General features: G+C 40.2%; 1 protein-coding gene across 1 annotated transcript in view; it reads right to left on the reverse strand.

Moving 5' to 3' along the window:
- Positions 1 to 498: 498 nt before the first annotated feature.
- Positions 499 to 16,447, reverse strand: part of GTF2A1L (general transcription factor IIA subunit 1 like) — a 42,757-nt gene continuing 26,808 nt past the window's right edge. The window contains exons 2-9 of the mRNA XM_083858607.1: positions 10,583 to 10,684; positions 10,158 to 10,281; positions 8,753 to 8,808; positions 7,674 to 7,767; positions 5,900 to 6,495; positions 4,123 to 4,395; positions 3,279 to 3,368; positions 499 to 1,407 (exon numbers count right to left, since the gene is read on the reverse strand). Of these exons, the coding sequence (XP_083714733.1) occupies positions 1,300 to 1,407; positions 3,279 to 3,368; positions 4,123 to 4,395; positions 5,900 to 6,495; positions 7,674 to 7,767; positions 8,753 to 8,808; positions 10,158 to 10,281; positions 10,583 to 10,684 (1,443 nt within the window). The 3' untranslated portion in view covers positions 499 to 1,299. The remainder of the gene's footprint in view (positions 1,408 to 3,278; positions 3,369 to 4,122; positions 4,396 to 5,899; positions 6,496 to 7,673; positions 7,768 to 8,752; positions 8,809 to 10,157; positions 10,282 to 10,582; positions 10,685 to 16,447) is intronic.

Genomic DNA, 16,447 nt, shown 5'->3' on the forward strand with positions numbered 1-16,447 from the left:
TGGGATTTTTCCCTTCATTTCTTCCATACATTCATTCTTCATTCTCTCCTACTTTCACATTTCTTTTTTTTTCCCCTTCTGCCAGGCTCTGCAACCTCTCAGGGATTAGAGATAACCAAAATGCCTCACAATGTCTCATTCCCACAGACACGGGAGTCGTGCCTTAGTGTAGCACTGCCCTTCCAGTGGGATGATCCTGTTCTGAGGCGGCCTGGCTGCAGCTTTACCGTGGAATTGCCCATCTTGCCCTACAAGGAACAGGAGCCAGCCAGGGAAAAGCTGAAGCTCTGAAAGACAAGGGCCCAAAGCTTCTTTTGGACCTTTATTTCTAGAAGAAGTAACAAAAATGTTGATGCTGAGGGCTGGGAGGAAAGCAGTTCTCATGGTAGGGTGAGCTACTGCCACGTGCATGGCTCGTACACATTTCTCTAAGCAGAGTTTATACTGAGGGAACACAAAAACAACTCTGTGCTAGAAATGTATATGAGATGACACTTTTATTATTATGCACAGTTTGTACCATTCACAGTTTACTGGTCTGTAGTCCTAGAATGAAGTGGAAACATTCAGTAGCAAACTTAAATGACTTTGTATTGACAGTGAAAATAAATCACATTTTAATGTTACATCACACTACTCATTGCATCTCAGTAGACACAGCTAGCATAGAATAAACAATAATAATTCTCATATATTGAGAGCTCCAGGATCTTTCCCAGACATTTCCCTTATTGCATCTAGAGTGCATGTCTTTAAACTGAAGCCCAAAAAAAACAAAGCAACTAAAAAAAAAAATCAAGAGAAGTGTGCAGCTGAAACAGCCACAGGTTTCAAACCTGCACAGATATTGCTTTTTTTCCAACTCAAAAGTCTTTGAAAAGAATAACGCAACAGTGTAATTTTATATTTGAAGTCATACCTCAGCTTTTAGGAACTGGAAAAAAAAAGAACTAAAATTTATTTAATTATAATCAATAAATATTTCTTTACTTTCTTGAATTACAAACAGATATAACATTTCAAACTTTAAAGCTATTCATTCCAATGATGCTTCTTCATTGGAAAAAATTAAATAATCAGAGAAGAGCAGCAAAGACAGCTGAGTAGCTAAGAGTACAGTGGTTTAGTTTGCAAACTAAACAGATTAACAACACAGATTTTGCATATTTTTATTACAACTTTTTTGTTTTGGGGGATTTTTTGGTTTTGTTTTTTTATGGCACAACAATAGAAAATCCAGTTGTCTCACAGAAGGTTTTATAAGGAAATGTCACAGTCTTCAAAGACCTACTGGAGGTTTCACCACTCTGCATCTCCAGTGGCTTTTGCAAAAACATGGTCTTTACCCTCAATGGACATCACTCCATCTTTTAAGTAGAACTTCCATTTGTTCTTAGTTCGATGTATCTGATGAAAAGTAATAAACAAAATTAATGCAACCACAAATATACACTAGAGACCATTTGTTAAAAAAAAAAACCAGCAAGGTTTAAGCACAACCTGTTTTACACATCTGCTTTTTACTTTAAAATCTTTATGGCCAAAAATATTCAATGGAAGCATTTTATTTCCATTGTTTATAAATAACTCCCTGCCCTCCCAAGGGAGAAACCTCCTGAATCTTATCCCATCATGTCCCATTCTCTTATCCCACTACTCCTCTCAAAAAATGTGTTACCTAAAAGAAAGTGTTGAGTGACAGCTCAACACCAGCAGGACAAGACAACAGTAATGGGGCAATCTCAAAACACAGCACACCTTGCTAACCACTGGAGCTTCACTAAAATGCAACAAAGTTTTCTTTTTCGCATGGCAGAGATGTTGCATGCACAGAGGTGTTAGGAACAGGCTAAAAGCATCAAAACTTGGCTTAAAAGCAAATACTGCTACTAAAAAAAAAAGAGTAAGAAAGAATTTGCATATTCCTTCTTTTTAAAGGCCTGCAAGGAAATCCATACTGCAGAAAGTTTTGTTTAATACTAAAAGAAGGAATTTAAAATATCTCCAGAAAATTCCTTGAATTGTCTATTTTCAATTCCAGAAAGAAAAGAAACAGGACAGCAATTTTGCCAACAACACTGTCTTAAAGGTAACAAGGTATTTTAAGACATAACTGTTTTTATCTACTTTCTGCTGGGCCTACATGTTTTATTAAATCTGTTATTGCAAAGGGGAAAGTTACCAAATTCTTTCCCCAGCTTCTGTAACTCTCCATTTCTAATAACATCTGATATTAAATTTCCTATAAGACATGCCCAGTGCTGACCTCCCTAGTAGTTTCTTTCAGATTTTCAAGCAATTTTTCAGCTTATTTCAGACAAAACTTGCTCTAGATAACAGTATGCACTACCTATAGCAAACTGCAACATCTGAGTTCTGAAGCTGCAAAATTTGGTGCACCTTTCAATACAACACAGACACCCATGGCTTCAGTTCAGAGGCATTTTCTACACATATTCCTATAACTTTCCAAAATAACTGGTCTCAGGAACAGTCAATCTGTCACAATTTCATAAAGACAATTTTCTTAGTAACTCTCTGTGTCCTAAATCATAGACAGCTATTAGGACAGGCCTAGTTAGACACACAAAAAGTTATCACTAGTCACTTTTGAAAGAATATTTAAAAAGTCAAGGCACACTCTTAAACTACAACCACATTTTTGCATATTTACTTTAAAATATGCAGTTTTTTATCCTTTAAATTACATGTAAGCATCCAAAACCATACCATAGCTAAAAGGACTTAATCTGATCTTCAGGAGTTCAAAATAAGGTTGAATTTTAAACATTAAAATGAACGAGGACAAAAAGGTACATAACATCTACTTTGTTTTTCAAGCACAACAAAATTCTGTTAGGAAAATCTCTCAGTAAGCACTACAAAGACAAATAAAAAAATATACAAGAAAGTAATACACCTCTCTTTGTGTTATCCATTTTAAAAGCCTTAATTCACAGCTGAATATGCCTACATACATCCACAGAGATGTTGATCTTACTTAAAAGTTAAGGAAATAAACAAGCTTTTGCACCTTTACAAATCATAATTTTGTCAGACTTGTTGTTTCCTTTTCCTTTAATAGGCCATTATGATTATCCTCTTTTCAGAAAACAGCAGGAAAGTCTTTAGACTATTGTCAGCTAAACACATCATTTAAATACTCTATTACAGCATTAGAGTTTCTTCAAAAGGCACTGACAGGAGAGCAGACATGGATTTGCTGAAGATATTATTTAGGATGATTAAAGAACAAAGATAAAAGTATATTACTGTACCTTTTCATACTGACAAACTATCACATTGTCGGTGTCAAACAAGTCTGCAATGTCCTGTTCACTGACATCATCACCAGAATTTAAGGGGTCCTAGAGATGAAAATGCTGGTTTATTCACTCTTTCAGAATAGCACTGAATATACTTGGAATTAAACACACCCAATAAATCAAGACCTGGAGGCTGTGAAGACCACATTGCACCAACCTCATATACAAGTACCTTTTACATGTTTGCATTCTCAAAACCCAAAACACTCTAAACAAAAACCACAGGTCAAAATAGCAAAACTGCTAACTGAAAAAAGATCCCAGTAACTGAATACTGATCAAGTTGTATTTATGTGAAGTCCAAAACTGCATATCTTTAAGAAAAAGGAAAATCTAGGAAACACAGGCCATTAAACAGAGAACAATGCTCTTGTATCACACTGTTCTCTGTCTAATCTCCTGTGGTCCTTCAGAAGGAAAGAAAATCTAGATTTGTATCCTGGTCTTATTCAAATAAATCTTATTTAAATCTAATTCTTTAAATAATATCTTAAGTAAAAAGCAGAATTCCATTCCACAGAGGCCAGGGTTTTACAATAAAACTTTAATTCTGGTAGCTAAGTATTTTAATTCATCCAATAAACAAATTACTTTCCAACAGTTCTTTCATTTGTCCCACTCCTCATCATGAGTTTTCGAGTAATTTCTCTGCAGTACCTCCTGTCTCCAGAGGTTTGTAACTTCACTGTGCAAGCCCTGCCTTAAACTAACCAGGAACTGTTCTAGGTCCAACAGTTCAACAGTGAGGAGAGATCTAGTATTGCTATGGGCTTCTAAAGGCTTAAAAGTAAATTACCTCCTCAACTATATCAATCTGGAGGTCCTCATTGTCCCCATCACTGCAGCTGGACTCCATGTTTGAAGAACTGTCACATTCGTCATCATAGTCTTCCTCATCATCCAGAACTCTTAGATCCTCTGAATCAATAAAGCCAATGAATTCATTCTCTTCTTTATCTTTCGTATGTGGTATTTGTTCCTTGGAAGAAACATCCCCAGTGCCATCGAGCTGACTGATGCCTCCAATGTCACTGCAGAGATCCTTCTCCAGGGGTAGATCAGATCCCGTCTGCTCCGTGGGTTCCGTGGGACAGCCATGAAAGAGACCAGGGACAGCTCGTGAATCAACACCACAGTGGAAGCCACGGTCAGCACAAAGCCTGACATTTTTGTTTTATAAATCAACAAGCCTGGGGCAATAATATGAGAGTTTCAAGTCCTACAGCCTGTAAACCTCAGTACGTTTGCAAAAATTGTGTTGCATCTAATTTAAATGGAACCCAGGTTAAATAATCCTCAGCAATACAGAAAGATTTTCTTACACTTTACTCTAAACACCCTTGTACTCAAACAACCCTAAAACAAAGGCTATCAAGTGGACATTTAGAATTTCTATTGCAAAAAAAAATCACCTCCCATAAAAACAAAAATGGAAGCTACTCCCCCACCCCCAAAAATAGGATTTTTCATTTTTGAAATAAAAAGTCAAGATGAACTGATCCCTCTCCCTCAACTCATTCAAAATGCTTTGTTTAAATAAGATATAAAAAGCTGGGAGAGACAGTAAATATTTCAGTACTTCAAGTTACTGTTCATAAAAGTGGTAGAATTCCTAAACAGAGCATTCACAGGAGCGTAAAAGGGCTTTAAGGTTTCAGCTATCTTCAGTTTCTCATTAAATCTTTATTGTAGCACTTAATTCCCATCCACACACTCTTTCTAGTTCAAGAAAGTAACACTTTGTTTTGACCTCCCATTCTCACTACAGTCTTCATCATGCTGCCATCAGAGTTCAGATGAGCAACATAACGTGCTTTCTATTTACGGACGTTTGGCATTACTGTCATTAAATTTGCATTTAATAAATTTGCCTCGATCACATATGAGCATTGCAACTCAAAGTCAGCAAGCCAGCCTGAACTTCAAACATCTGCAAATAATTTCTGGAACTAAAATTAGATGAGGTCAGGAAAGCAGCTTGTTAATTAAAATCATTCAAGTTTCCCACACAGCTCTAGCTGGGTTCTATTTCGTCCAGGACTTTTTCCCCAAGGAAATACATTTTATTCAAGGAGATTTTCACTTATCAAATTTGACTTTTCATCCTGAATGCATTCTCAATACAACTTTAATGCTCTTCACACACTACAAGTTTAAATCAATCCCAGCTGATCTTGCAAAGGCACTTTGCCCACAGCTGACCCGTATCCATATGCGGATCCGTGTCAGAATGATACAGAAGCTCTCAAGGAGTCTTTCATGTCTGCTTAGTCACAAAAAAAGCCCCATGATTCTCAAAAGTAATCAACAAATCTAATACATTCTATCTATCCATTACATTTTTCAGTATTTTTAAATTGATATGCTCATTAATCACAGCATTTTAGCAGTAGTTTTGACAAATTCTTAATGTAAAAACAAGCAGTCAGCTACTACTATTCTAAACAAGCTTAAGAATGAACCATAAAATCAAAATAACTTTTGTTCTTCCCATTTAGAGGTGCTTAGAAATGTGTTCAAAGAACCATCTCTAAAAGATGTGTTTTCATTAGCTGAGAAACAAAAGGCCTTACCTTGTCAGAGGAAGCAAGGCTGCCCTGATCCTTCAGAAATGCATTTTCATCCAAACTTTCCCCTGCAATAATCAGGTCAATGATATCATCAGACACCTGCTGCTGCAGCAGCTCTGGATGCTCCATTTCCAGCTGCCCCTCCACATTCAGCAGGACATTGCTTGAGCTGCTTGCCAAGGATTCATCAACAAAAAGTCCTTCAGAGCATTCTGGAGTAAACACAGCTGTGTGAAGGTTGTCATGCTGGAATTTTTCTGTGGATTCACTGCACTGATTCAACGCTGCATTAATTTCAAACTCCTGCAGACTCACAGGAGGCTTCTGGACCAAAGCAGCAGAGTTCTCCAGGTGCTGTTTTTCCACGTAGCTTGGTTTAAACAGCACAGCCTGTTGGCCAGCAGTCTCCTGGGGCTGCAGCGTTTCACCAGCTGCATGGGCAGCAGATGCATTCACCTGTGCAACACTGGCAAGGCTGGCCTGCAGAACTGAAGCTTGCCCAAGGGGATGAAACATCTGCTGCACAGGGTAATGGAGAATGCTTCCATCTCCTGAGGCCTGTGTGACCACAACAGGCACATTCACCTTGTAGAGCTGTCCTACAGAGAGAAGAGTTAAAAACTGCTTCAGCAGGTGAAACTACGAGTTCATCCAAGCCACTGACCTGTCACCACTAAAAACAAGTGCAAACACTCAGGCAAACTATGAGATAAAGGACATTTGCAAAGCAAAACTTTCCTCAAGCACAATTCTGGCCCTTGAAAATCAAGCATTCAGAAGGTTTCTGAATCATGGCTTTTATCCAATCCATCATGTTTAATACCTCTTTTTGGGTTTGGCCTACACAGTACCCTGTGACAGTAAGTTCAATAATTTAACTATAGACTAGATTTTAAATAAATAAATAAAATCTATGTTTTAAATTTTTCCATGTCATTTCAGAAACAAAGGAATACAAGATGAAACAGTAAACTAGTCCACAGCTACAGGGAGAGCTCATTCCTTTAATGACCTTTTAGGTATTCTCTCTAAAAAAACTGGCTAGTTTAGTTTTTAAAAAAACCAAACAACTACGAATTTACATATAATCTCTTAAGAAAAGCTCTCCAAACACTGAATGCTTAAAGTTATTATTATCAGTGTTAGAACTGAGGTACTAGAGCCAAGCTCCAAATTTCATTTGATTTTTTATTCTCCCCACACACGTGCTCACACAGACACAGTCACTGGTACCAGTCTATAGGGCTCATGACATGAGGAATTATACCTGAAAGAGATAACTAGAGACATCAGTTTTCATCAAAGAAAAGCTGTTTGAGGGAAGAGTCAATGACTCAACTAAGCCTTCCACTGATCACACCTAAGCAGTACAAGGAGTTTTTGCACAAGCAGGACAGGCAGTTTTATCACCAAAAGAATGAGATCAAAAAGGTTAATGGATAGTTGGATTTTATTTGAATAAGAAATCAATTTGTCTCTGAAGCACCACAGTGCCTTTAGCTTTTTCAAAACATAGAAGATTGTCCCAGAGAGACAAGGAGGAGATTCTTTTATTAGTCAGACACAGGTAAACACTTGTTATAAGTTGTAAAACTGACACACCAACTAATCAATGCAGTTACTTCTCCCACACAGCCACTACAAACACAAAACACAAAGAGGAGGGTAACTGCCTCTACCCGCTTTACTTTCACGTCTGTTTCATCTACTGTCCCTGGGACTGTTCTTCAACACCCCCAGGGCCCTGCAAACTTTGACATCCCCTCGTTACCCTTACCTGGTGCTGGCTGCAGCATCACTCCACCTGGCATCTGCAAAGGATAAGCAACACAGGAAGGGAGAGCAAGAGTCACACCCACTCGTGGGGGCCCCTGCAAGACAAGAGCTGGGTTTAGGCAGGACAGGGCACTGAGTGCACACCTGGAACAGCCACGGGAAACACCAGTGAGGGCCTCTGTGTTCTTCACTGGAAAGCTGCATCATGCTTTTGAGATCTAGGCAGATGAAGAGTATTCTGCACTGACAGAGTAATGGTTTGCCCCAAGTGTTTCCTGCTTTCCAGCTATCACATTCCCTTTTTGTTAAGGTAACGTTTTCCATATCCCCTCAATGTACCCACCATCCAGAAGGCATTTTTCTACTCAAAGTCCCTTTTACTTAAACTTCTGCATTATTCCACACAGCACAGGTTTCTTACCTAGGCCTATGAAGTCACTTCATATTCTCTTTTCCTCCTGAAGAGCAAAGAGTTGGATATACAGCTCTCTTTCAATCTAGCTCTTCTGAGGAAATCCAACTTTTAAATCAGGAAACTCACATATTGCACAAACATCTTCCCAATATTATATATCAACTTGACAAGCTACTTAGCTTGAGGCTCAGGAGGCACTTGCTAAGTTCATCAAGCTCTGGCAATTAGTGGCTGCTCCCCAAAGAAATTTTGCTATGCCCAGCATTCCAAACGTGTCAACTATAAAAACACTAATTTTCCTTCTGGATGATTTCTACACCTCACAGATAATGCTGCTCCCAGCTTCACTAGTGGTAGTATTTCCCAGCCATGCATTATTTTAACAACCAGTAATATTTTTATTTTTTTTTAGTATATATGGCTGTGCATTTCCACTTCACTTTCATCCTGTGGGCTAAATACATGCAGCTGTATCTTTCCAACACTTCTGGCTTCTCTTCTTGCAGAACCAACTGGTACATCCCATCCTTTTTCACTGCTCCAACAGAAGCAGCAGTGTTACAACTCTCCCTTCCTGAAGTGTAATGATAACTGGCAAACAATTTTAAAAATTTAGGTGTCCAACATAATCAAAATTGAAGCAAAACATCACTAGAGCTACATACCAGCTTTGCTGCTGTTAAATGGTGAAAACCTCTGCCAGCCTGGATGACAAAAGAAGCTATATAAAAAATATAAAAAAACCCCACATTAATTTCTTAGATACAATTATCTTTCAATAATTTAGATCAAACATGGGTGAAACTAAAGCAATCTAACTTCAGTTCATCCTCATTAGTGAGCACAAGTATTGCCTTGTCAACTTGAGGAAAACATGCAAGTAGTTTTTTCACAGCAGAGCAAATCCAATGATGCTAAAAGTAAGAACAGTAGGATAAGATTTTCAAAAGCACCCAATACTAGCTTCCATGGGAGAAAAAAGGGCAAAGGGAAAACTTTCCCAGACTTTTGGAAGCAAGCAATTTAGGTAGCCCTAACTACTTCGAAAATCTCTAGCCTTGGGGAAATTCAAATCCCCTTTTTAGAAACAAATGAACAGATTTACTCAGACTTCTTGGCCTTAGTGTTGCCTTTTAAAAACTTAAGAGTAAGAAAGTAATGCTCATTAAATGTAAAACCTCCAATAGAATGCAAACACAAAAGTATATTCTCTTCAGTCACATGGAACAAATAAAACACTTGATTCCAACAACTAGGAAGACTGTAAAAAAAACAAACACAAAAAAGGAAAAAAAAAAAAAAAAAAAGAACCCCACAGATTCACAGATAAAGAATGCCTGCCCAAGCCTGAAATACACTACAACACAGATTTTCATTAAATCATCTCATATGGGGCTTGTCCTTCATTGGCAAAGGTCCTAACAGCCTCTCACTTTGGGATGAGTCTCAGCTGAGTACTACACTCTACCACAACAATACCACAGTGGTCAGCTGGACTTCATTGAGAAGAAGAGGTCCTGATGTCAGAGACTGTGTGAAGGTCAAGTACCCCTCTGCAACAGGAACGCTGCTTTTAGAAAAACTAACTAAAAAAAACCTAAAAAGCTTCCTCTCTTCTGTTTGAGCAAGGGATTACATTTCAACAAATTGAGAACCAGATTAAATCCTAACCTGACAGTAGAACTGCGTGGCACAAATGAGCCATAAAACCTCTGCACACACCAGGACACACATCAAAAGGGGAAGCAGGAGCTTAACCCTGCAAGTATATTTGCAGCTGAAGGGCTACACTATTGGACTGCAGACAAGAAGGCTAAAATTGCCTGCATGTTTTGCTACTGGAAATGAGCAGCTGGTCAAGAGCACGTAGACAGAATTCTATTCGTTTATTAAAGTTTAGATCACCATTTACTGGTCAAATTCTGCTTTCAAATAATTACTGCTCCACATCAAGCTAGATATATACGTAAGATATATACACAAACCAAGATTATTGCAAGTCCTCCAAAAATATCCCCAAATTACTGAGATATTCTTAAATTGTATGCATTGTGTCCAACAACATCTGACCTGCTGAAGTCTGCAAAATGCTGTGAGAACTGTGTGGCAGCTGCAGACTGAACCGTGGAGAACAGTGGCTGTGTCTGAAGAAGCCTTCTGTTGCTTTAGACTGTGTCACTTTCGTTTCCCAAAGCTGCAGGAAGATTATTATTAAGGTCAACAAATATCAGCTTTAAAAAGAAACTACATCAAGAAAGATAATCAGGTATTCCCAGCTTTTCCAAGAGTAAATTGACTGATTCTATCCAACAAACAGGGCAGCAATAACTAACCAATTTCAGCTCCCAGCAGCCCCCACATCCCCCCCAGGATACTTGTAATTCCAGTTAGGGCAAAAGTTTGCATGTTTTGGAGGGCAAAGAAATGGGCAGCTCTATCATCTCAAAAGGAAAACACAAACACAGCTGCTATTAATGCAAGGGAACCCAACAAACCTGCTTCAAGTCTTTCAGAACCTGCTCCTCTACACCCTCCTCTGCAAAGAGTTCCCGCACACCTTCAATCACATCTTCGATAATGGACTTGTACAGTTCAGGCTGCATTAGAAAAAAATATTTTCAAGCTAAGATGAGCTTTAAGTCATTTGAAAAGATAGCACAAAGTCTAATCTCACTTCATAAACTGCTGTTACAAACTGAACAGCATGAACAGATCAGTTTAATAAACAGAATGTCAAATGCAAAGGTCTGCAAGTCCACTCAGTCTTTTAAATCTAATATCCCTAAAAAAGAACTGGATTTGAGCCTCAAATTATTGCTTAGGCTTCTGCTGTATTTTCAAACAAGCTTGTCTAACCCCATTGTATCATACCAGAATCACTGTTCCTACCTAAGGGCCAAGCAATAATACAAGCTACTAAAAATGAACTTTGCCAGTTCCATCAGAAGCAGAATGTAAGGAACCCACAAAAAATAACAGAGATTTATTTATTTATTTATTTATTTGTGGAAATAGTCTGATGCTGCAGAGTAACCTAGCAGTGGAAATCTGTACTTTTATCAGTACAGATCATTCATCTTACATTACAACAGGACTACAACAGAACATTTTATTCCTTCTTCTGCCCATGTCAGTGATTAAATCCGAATCCTCCAGACAGACCTGGACAGCAGATACACATGAGCTTCAAGATTCCTACACTCCAGCAGAAATGTAAGATAATGAGCATTTAGCAATTCAAAGCCTATTAATCTTGACTATCATTACCACCAGAATAGCCTCCACAAGGTGCAAAATTAAGCTGAGCTATTTTAGGAAACCTTAAAGGATTCTGGATTAATGTTTTTAAACATCAAATTAATGTTTTACTGCTCCAAAGCTGTTCTAAAGTGCAAAATATAAACAATTCATTTTCAAAGAAAATAAGATATTAAGAAATAACATGTTACACTTTCTGGAAAAAGCAACTGACACAACTACTTTAAACCAACCATACTCATGTATAATTTCTTATTGGGGATATCAACCTCCAAAGATTCCCCCAGCACTTTTTCAGGACACTAGGAAGATGAGGAAAGAAAAAGAAAATTCCTCTTGTACTACTATGCTAAAAGCTGCTGATCAGCCCGTACTTCAAACGCTCTGCCTTCACTGCTAACCCAGAAGAGAATCAGAATGTAAATCTCTCAACGGGCCTATTCCTCTCCCCAGGATTGCCAAGCTACAGTGAGTACAAATATTTATTGTGCTACATAAAAACTGCGCACAGCAACTGTAAAATTCAAACACCACATGCTTGCAAATTAGAGAAAAACGGTTACAGCACAGACGCTATTGTACCCCAGCTTAATCCCTTTACACGCAACAGGCAACCCTTCGCCAGAACCAGGCCATCCATAGCGGGAACTGCCAAACTCTGGTTATATTCGTGTGCAGGAGGGGTTTATCCACATCCCATTCCAGCAGAGCCTTCAAGGCTGCCCTGGGATTCCTGTCCTTTGAGGGAGCGGCGGACAAAACCCGCCAGGGGCTAAAGGCCGCCGCCTCCTCCTCCCTTGGCCCCGCCAAGTGCCACCGCGGCCCTGCACCCAGCGCCAACCCCTCACACAGACGGTCATCTTCAACAGAAAAATTTAGTTGCTTGTGGGTTTTTTTTTTTTTTTTGTTTTTTTGTTTTTTTGGGTTTTTTTGTTTGTTTGTTTGTTTTAAAGAAAAAAAAAAACAGGCTTTCGATGTCGTCCTTGGGCTTCCCGCGCCGCCGGCGGCTCCTGGCCGGGACGCGACTTCCACACCCTCATCCCTGTCCCCTGTGTCCCTCGCAAGGAGGAGCGGCCAGACGCCGCTCGCCTAGCCTAGCCCAGCCCAGCCTAACCTAGCCCAGCCCGGCCGAACCCAGCCCGGCCCCTCACCACGGGGCTGCCGTGAGCCATGGCAGCGCCACCCGCCGCCTCAGCCCCCGCCCGCCTTTAAGGCGCCGTTACCACAGGCCCCGCCCGGGCCCGGCCCTGCCCCGCCGGCCCTGAGGGCTCCTGTTCCTCTCACACTCCCGAGAATTCCCGGCCCTGAGGGCTCCTGTCACACCCCCGAGAGCCCTGAGGGTTCCTGCCCCCCGCACACCCCCGGGAGCTCCGCCAGCTCTTTATGGTGACAAAGCCAGAGCTTAAAACTCAGAGTGTGACCCGCCGCTGTCCGGTGTGGGCCCCAAGCTCCAGCCTGAAGCGTCACCTTGTTTGTGAGCACAGGATTTGTCTGGAGAGATTCCACTGTTGGTGTGGGAGCGCACCTAGGAAAGCTGATGTTGGGAAAGATGAATCAGGGAAACCTTATAAATATGATCGCTTGGCAAAAGATTCTGAAAATGTGAAATATGTGGTCGAGATAGAAATGGAAGCTTACTTTGAGTTGTAGGATACCGAGTCTTAGTTACTATATAACCTAAAGACAATAGCCTGGCCAGCTGAAGGAGAATCCCTTTGGATTGAACAATACCTTTCTGCTGGCTAAGGGATTCCAAGGTCAACGTAGCAAAACAGAAAAGTCTAAAGAGTAGTTTTTAGAGTTTAAAATATAGCACATGGTAATGTAGTAGTTCTTATAGGCTGTATGTAGATTCTATAGGATTTTGTGTCTTGTATTGGTTGGTCACTGTAAATTAGAATATTCATCACAAAAGGAGATATAATGTATTGTAATCAGGACCTCGCTCTCTTCACTCTCTCTCTCTCTGGACCTTGCTCTCCTTTCCCTGCTCTTACCTCTGTTCTCTTCCCCTGCACTCTGACCCCTGCCAGCTTGCTCTCTCTCTCCCCTCTTCTTAGCCTGCACCCCCGGTGCTCTCTCGATCTCTCTCTGGGACTTCCCTTCAGCCGAGGCTGGTGGCTGAAGGGAAGGCCCTTTCTACCCACGACCCTTGCAATAAAACCACATATTCTAAGAATATCTCAGGTTTGCAGAGTACCTTGTCCCTGTAAGTCACGGATGCTTCTATAAGCTGGCTACAAAAGCGTGTCGTTTTTGCTCTAATAAAGCCTGAAGTCGTGATTAGCTCCTAAACGGGGATAGCTGAAGCGAAGTGTTGCAGCAAAGCAGCGGCAATCTGGTACAGCTACTCAATTATTGCTTACATTTGCGGCAATCTGTTCATATGTTAATGCAGAGATCTACTAATTTAGCGGTTACTAATCTGGAAAAATGTTCATTAATCTCGTATGTGTAGGAGAATATATAATCTTGTATGTGTAGGAGACCTGTACTTAGGTCTTTATGCACCTTTGGTCAGTGTTGCCCTGAGGGTCTTGAGAACCTAGAAATATAATCTCTTTTTCCTTCCTTTTTCCTTTGTTTTTAATTTTTAAGGTAGCTGTGTCATTACAGTGCTGTTTGGCTTCTGAAAAGGAGACTCACCCACTAAGCTTTAATTTTTAAGGCTTACACATCCTGAAAAATGAAAATGTTTTAATGAAAATACTGTCAGACCCTTAGTTAAATAGCCAGACTAACACCTACAAAATAGAAGAAGCAGCGTCCTTAATAAACTGTGTTTTCACAAGTGAGACAAATGCAATTTGCTATTGAAGTAATTTTTCTCTGCAAGAAAATATGTTTAATGACACTGCTTAAGTCTTGAATTAAACAGCAGTTGCATATTCAGCTGTTCTGTATGCCCTCCATCATTGTGAGGAAAAGGCAAGCCATGTTGCTTTGCTCACAGAATAATTTAAATAATAAACTATATTTTTTTTCTTCAAGCACAGTGCTCATTTGGAACTGCCTGGGCTAGTGCATACCAAAAGTGTCCTTATTCTTCTGCTGACTGTTTTTTTTTTTCCTGTTGTGTTAGCAGAGATAGCAGGAAGGAGCTGCAGCCTTGAGGATCTCGCTGGGCTCTGAAGGTCACAGATGAGGATCCTGCAGCTGGCTGCCCCTTCCTCATCAGGCAGCCAGACCTGCCACAGAGCCATCCCCTGCCAGAACACTGTACTGGGCTTCTGGAAAGGTGCAAGTGCAGAAAGAAGGTTCATAAATGAGCTCCCTGCTTTCTACCTCCCTCTGTTTATCTAGGGGTTACAAAGTACCTTAGAGTGAGAACAGTTTGTGCATCCAACTTCAAGAAGAAGGAGAGCTGGGGAGCTTGATACTGAAGGACTGCTCAGCTGTCCCAGATAGTGGTCAGGTGACTTTGCCTATGTCCACAGGAAAATTTGCAGACCAAAGCAAATTATCCTTCCCCGCACTTGAGGTGGACAGCATGTCTCTGTATTTGCATTCCCACAAGGCCCTGTGGGCATCCCCCATCTGTTCCAAATTATACCCTCTCTATTGTGAATAACAAAGGGCTGGTCACCAGGTAGTGCCAGCTCCCTTCGTGCTGGGACAGCAGATAAACCTACTTAGAGTACACAGGTATCACTGGGGATAAAGTGGGAATGGGAATGGGAATACGACTTTGCAAGCTGCACAGGGAGGTTGCAGGGGGTACTTCCTGCTAACTGAGACACTTCTGTTTTCATCTGTGGCCTAGCAACATACCTTATAGAATTTCTTTTACAAATTCCTAGGGAGGGTGTCTTTTCATCCAAGTTGAACAGCATGAGAAAGCCTGGTACTCACACAAAAAATTCAGTCATTTCTGAACAAGGGGAAAAATATAAAAATATCTGTGAGTAGCATTACTCATACTGACTGGCTAGCTTTGATATGGTGAGCTTAACCTACTATCTGTGTCCTGCAGTATAAAGTACAGCACTGTTGTCATTTTCATGCTTATGGAGGTTTTTTACATTTAATCCCACTTCTAAGAGAAGAAACTGAGGCAGAGACCTACCAAATATCTCGCCCAAGTGCACAAATGACAGTCAGGAAAAACATGAAGGTTTCATCAGTCTTGGTTCAGCTTCCAGTCCAGCTTTCCCCATCGTAGTGTCTTTAAGAGCTCACAAGAGTTTTAGAGAAGAGGCTACGGAAAAGATTAGCATGCTGTTCAAACCCTCCTGATTTTTCAGGGGTTTTGTCTGCATTTGGGATAGTGCTGCTTAAGGGCACCTCAACCATTCGTTTACTAGACAGGTTTTAATTTGTAATTATTTATACTACTTTTGGTACATGATGTCTAGAGAAGATTTATTTTTGGATGATAAGCCTTTATTAATCATTAAAAAAAAAAGATTACCGTTTTCAAATGTCTTCCCTCTAAGAAAGCGGAACCCTCAGCACACTCAGATGCTTGGTCATGAATGCCCTCTCCTGTTTAAATCCAGCATTGCTGCTGGAGAGGAGCACGGCCACACAACTGCAGGGCTGCAAAATTCCTTCTCAAGGCATATTATACAAACACCTTGCCTTTTCTTTCCAAGTAGAAGCAATCATTCTTGGGATGAACTGGTTGGAGAATCCAGGCAGTCCTCACGGAGATAACATGACACGAGCAGAGGTGTAATTTCATTTTAAAGATATCCTCTAATGTGTTCCCTTTGTTTTCAGCTGTTGACTCATAGATATATGGCACTCCAGTCTCATAATCAATTTTATTAACAGCGTGATTTTGTTACAAGTTCCATCATTTCCCTCAGAGTTCTGAGACACATAATACTGGGACCTGTGATTTGTTCCTTTTTCATTTATCATGTGTGACTCCTGTTTCTTCATAAACCTCTCTTTTTTTACCTGATTTAAGCCACTTTATCAGAACTATAGAAAGAGCTCTCCCTTAATTCAATTTAATGACAAGTTTTCAGGACATTGGGTGGTTTATGAAGGGCTCTGACCTGTACAAACTGCTATATAAAAATGGCAGTCTGATGGATTGAATATACTGAATTAGTACTGTATATCTCAGCTCCTCAATAAGCTCAAAGTCTTGT

Source organism: Zosterops lateralis (assembly GCF_965231275.1).
Source record: "Zosterops lateralis genome assembly, chromosome: 3".
NCBI classification, from domain to species: domain Eukaryota; kingdom Metazoa; phylum Chordata; class Aves; order Passeriformes; family Zosteropidae; genus Zosterops; species Zosterops lateralis.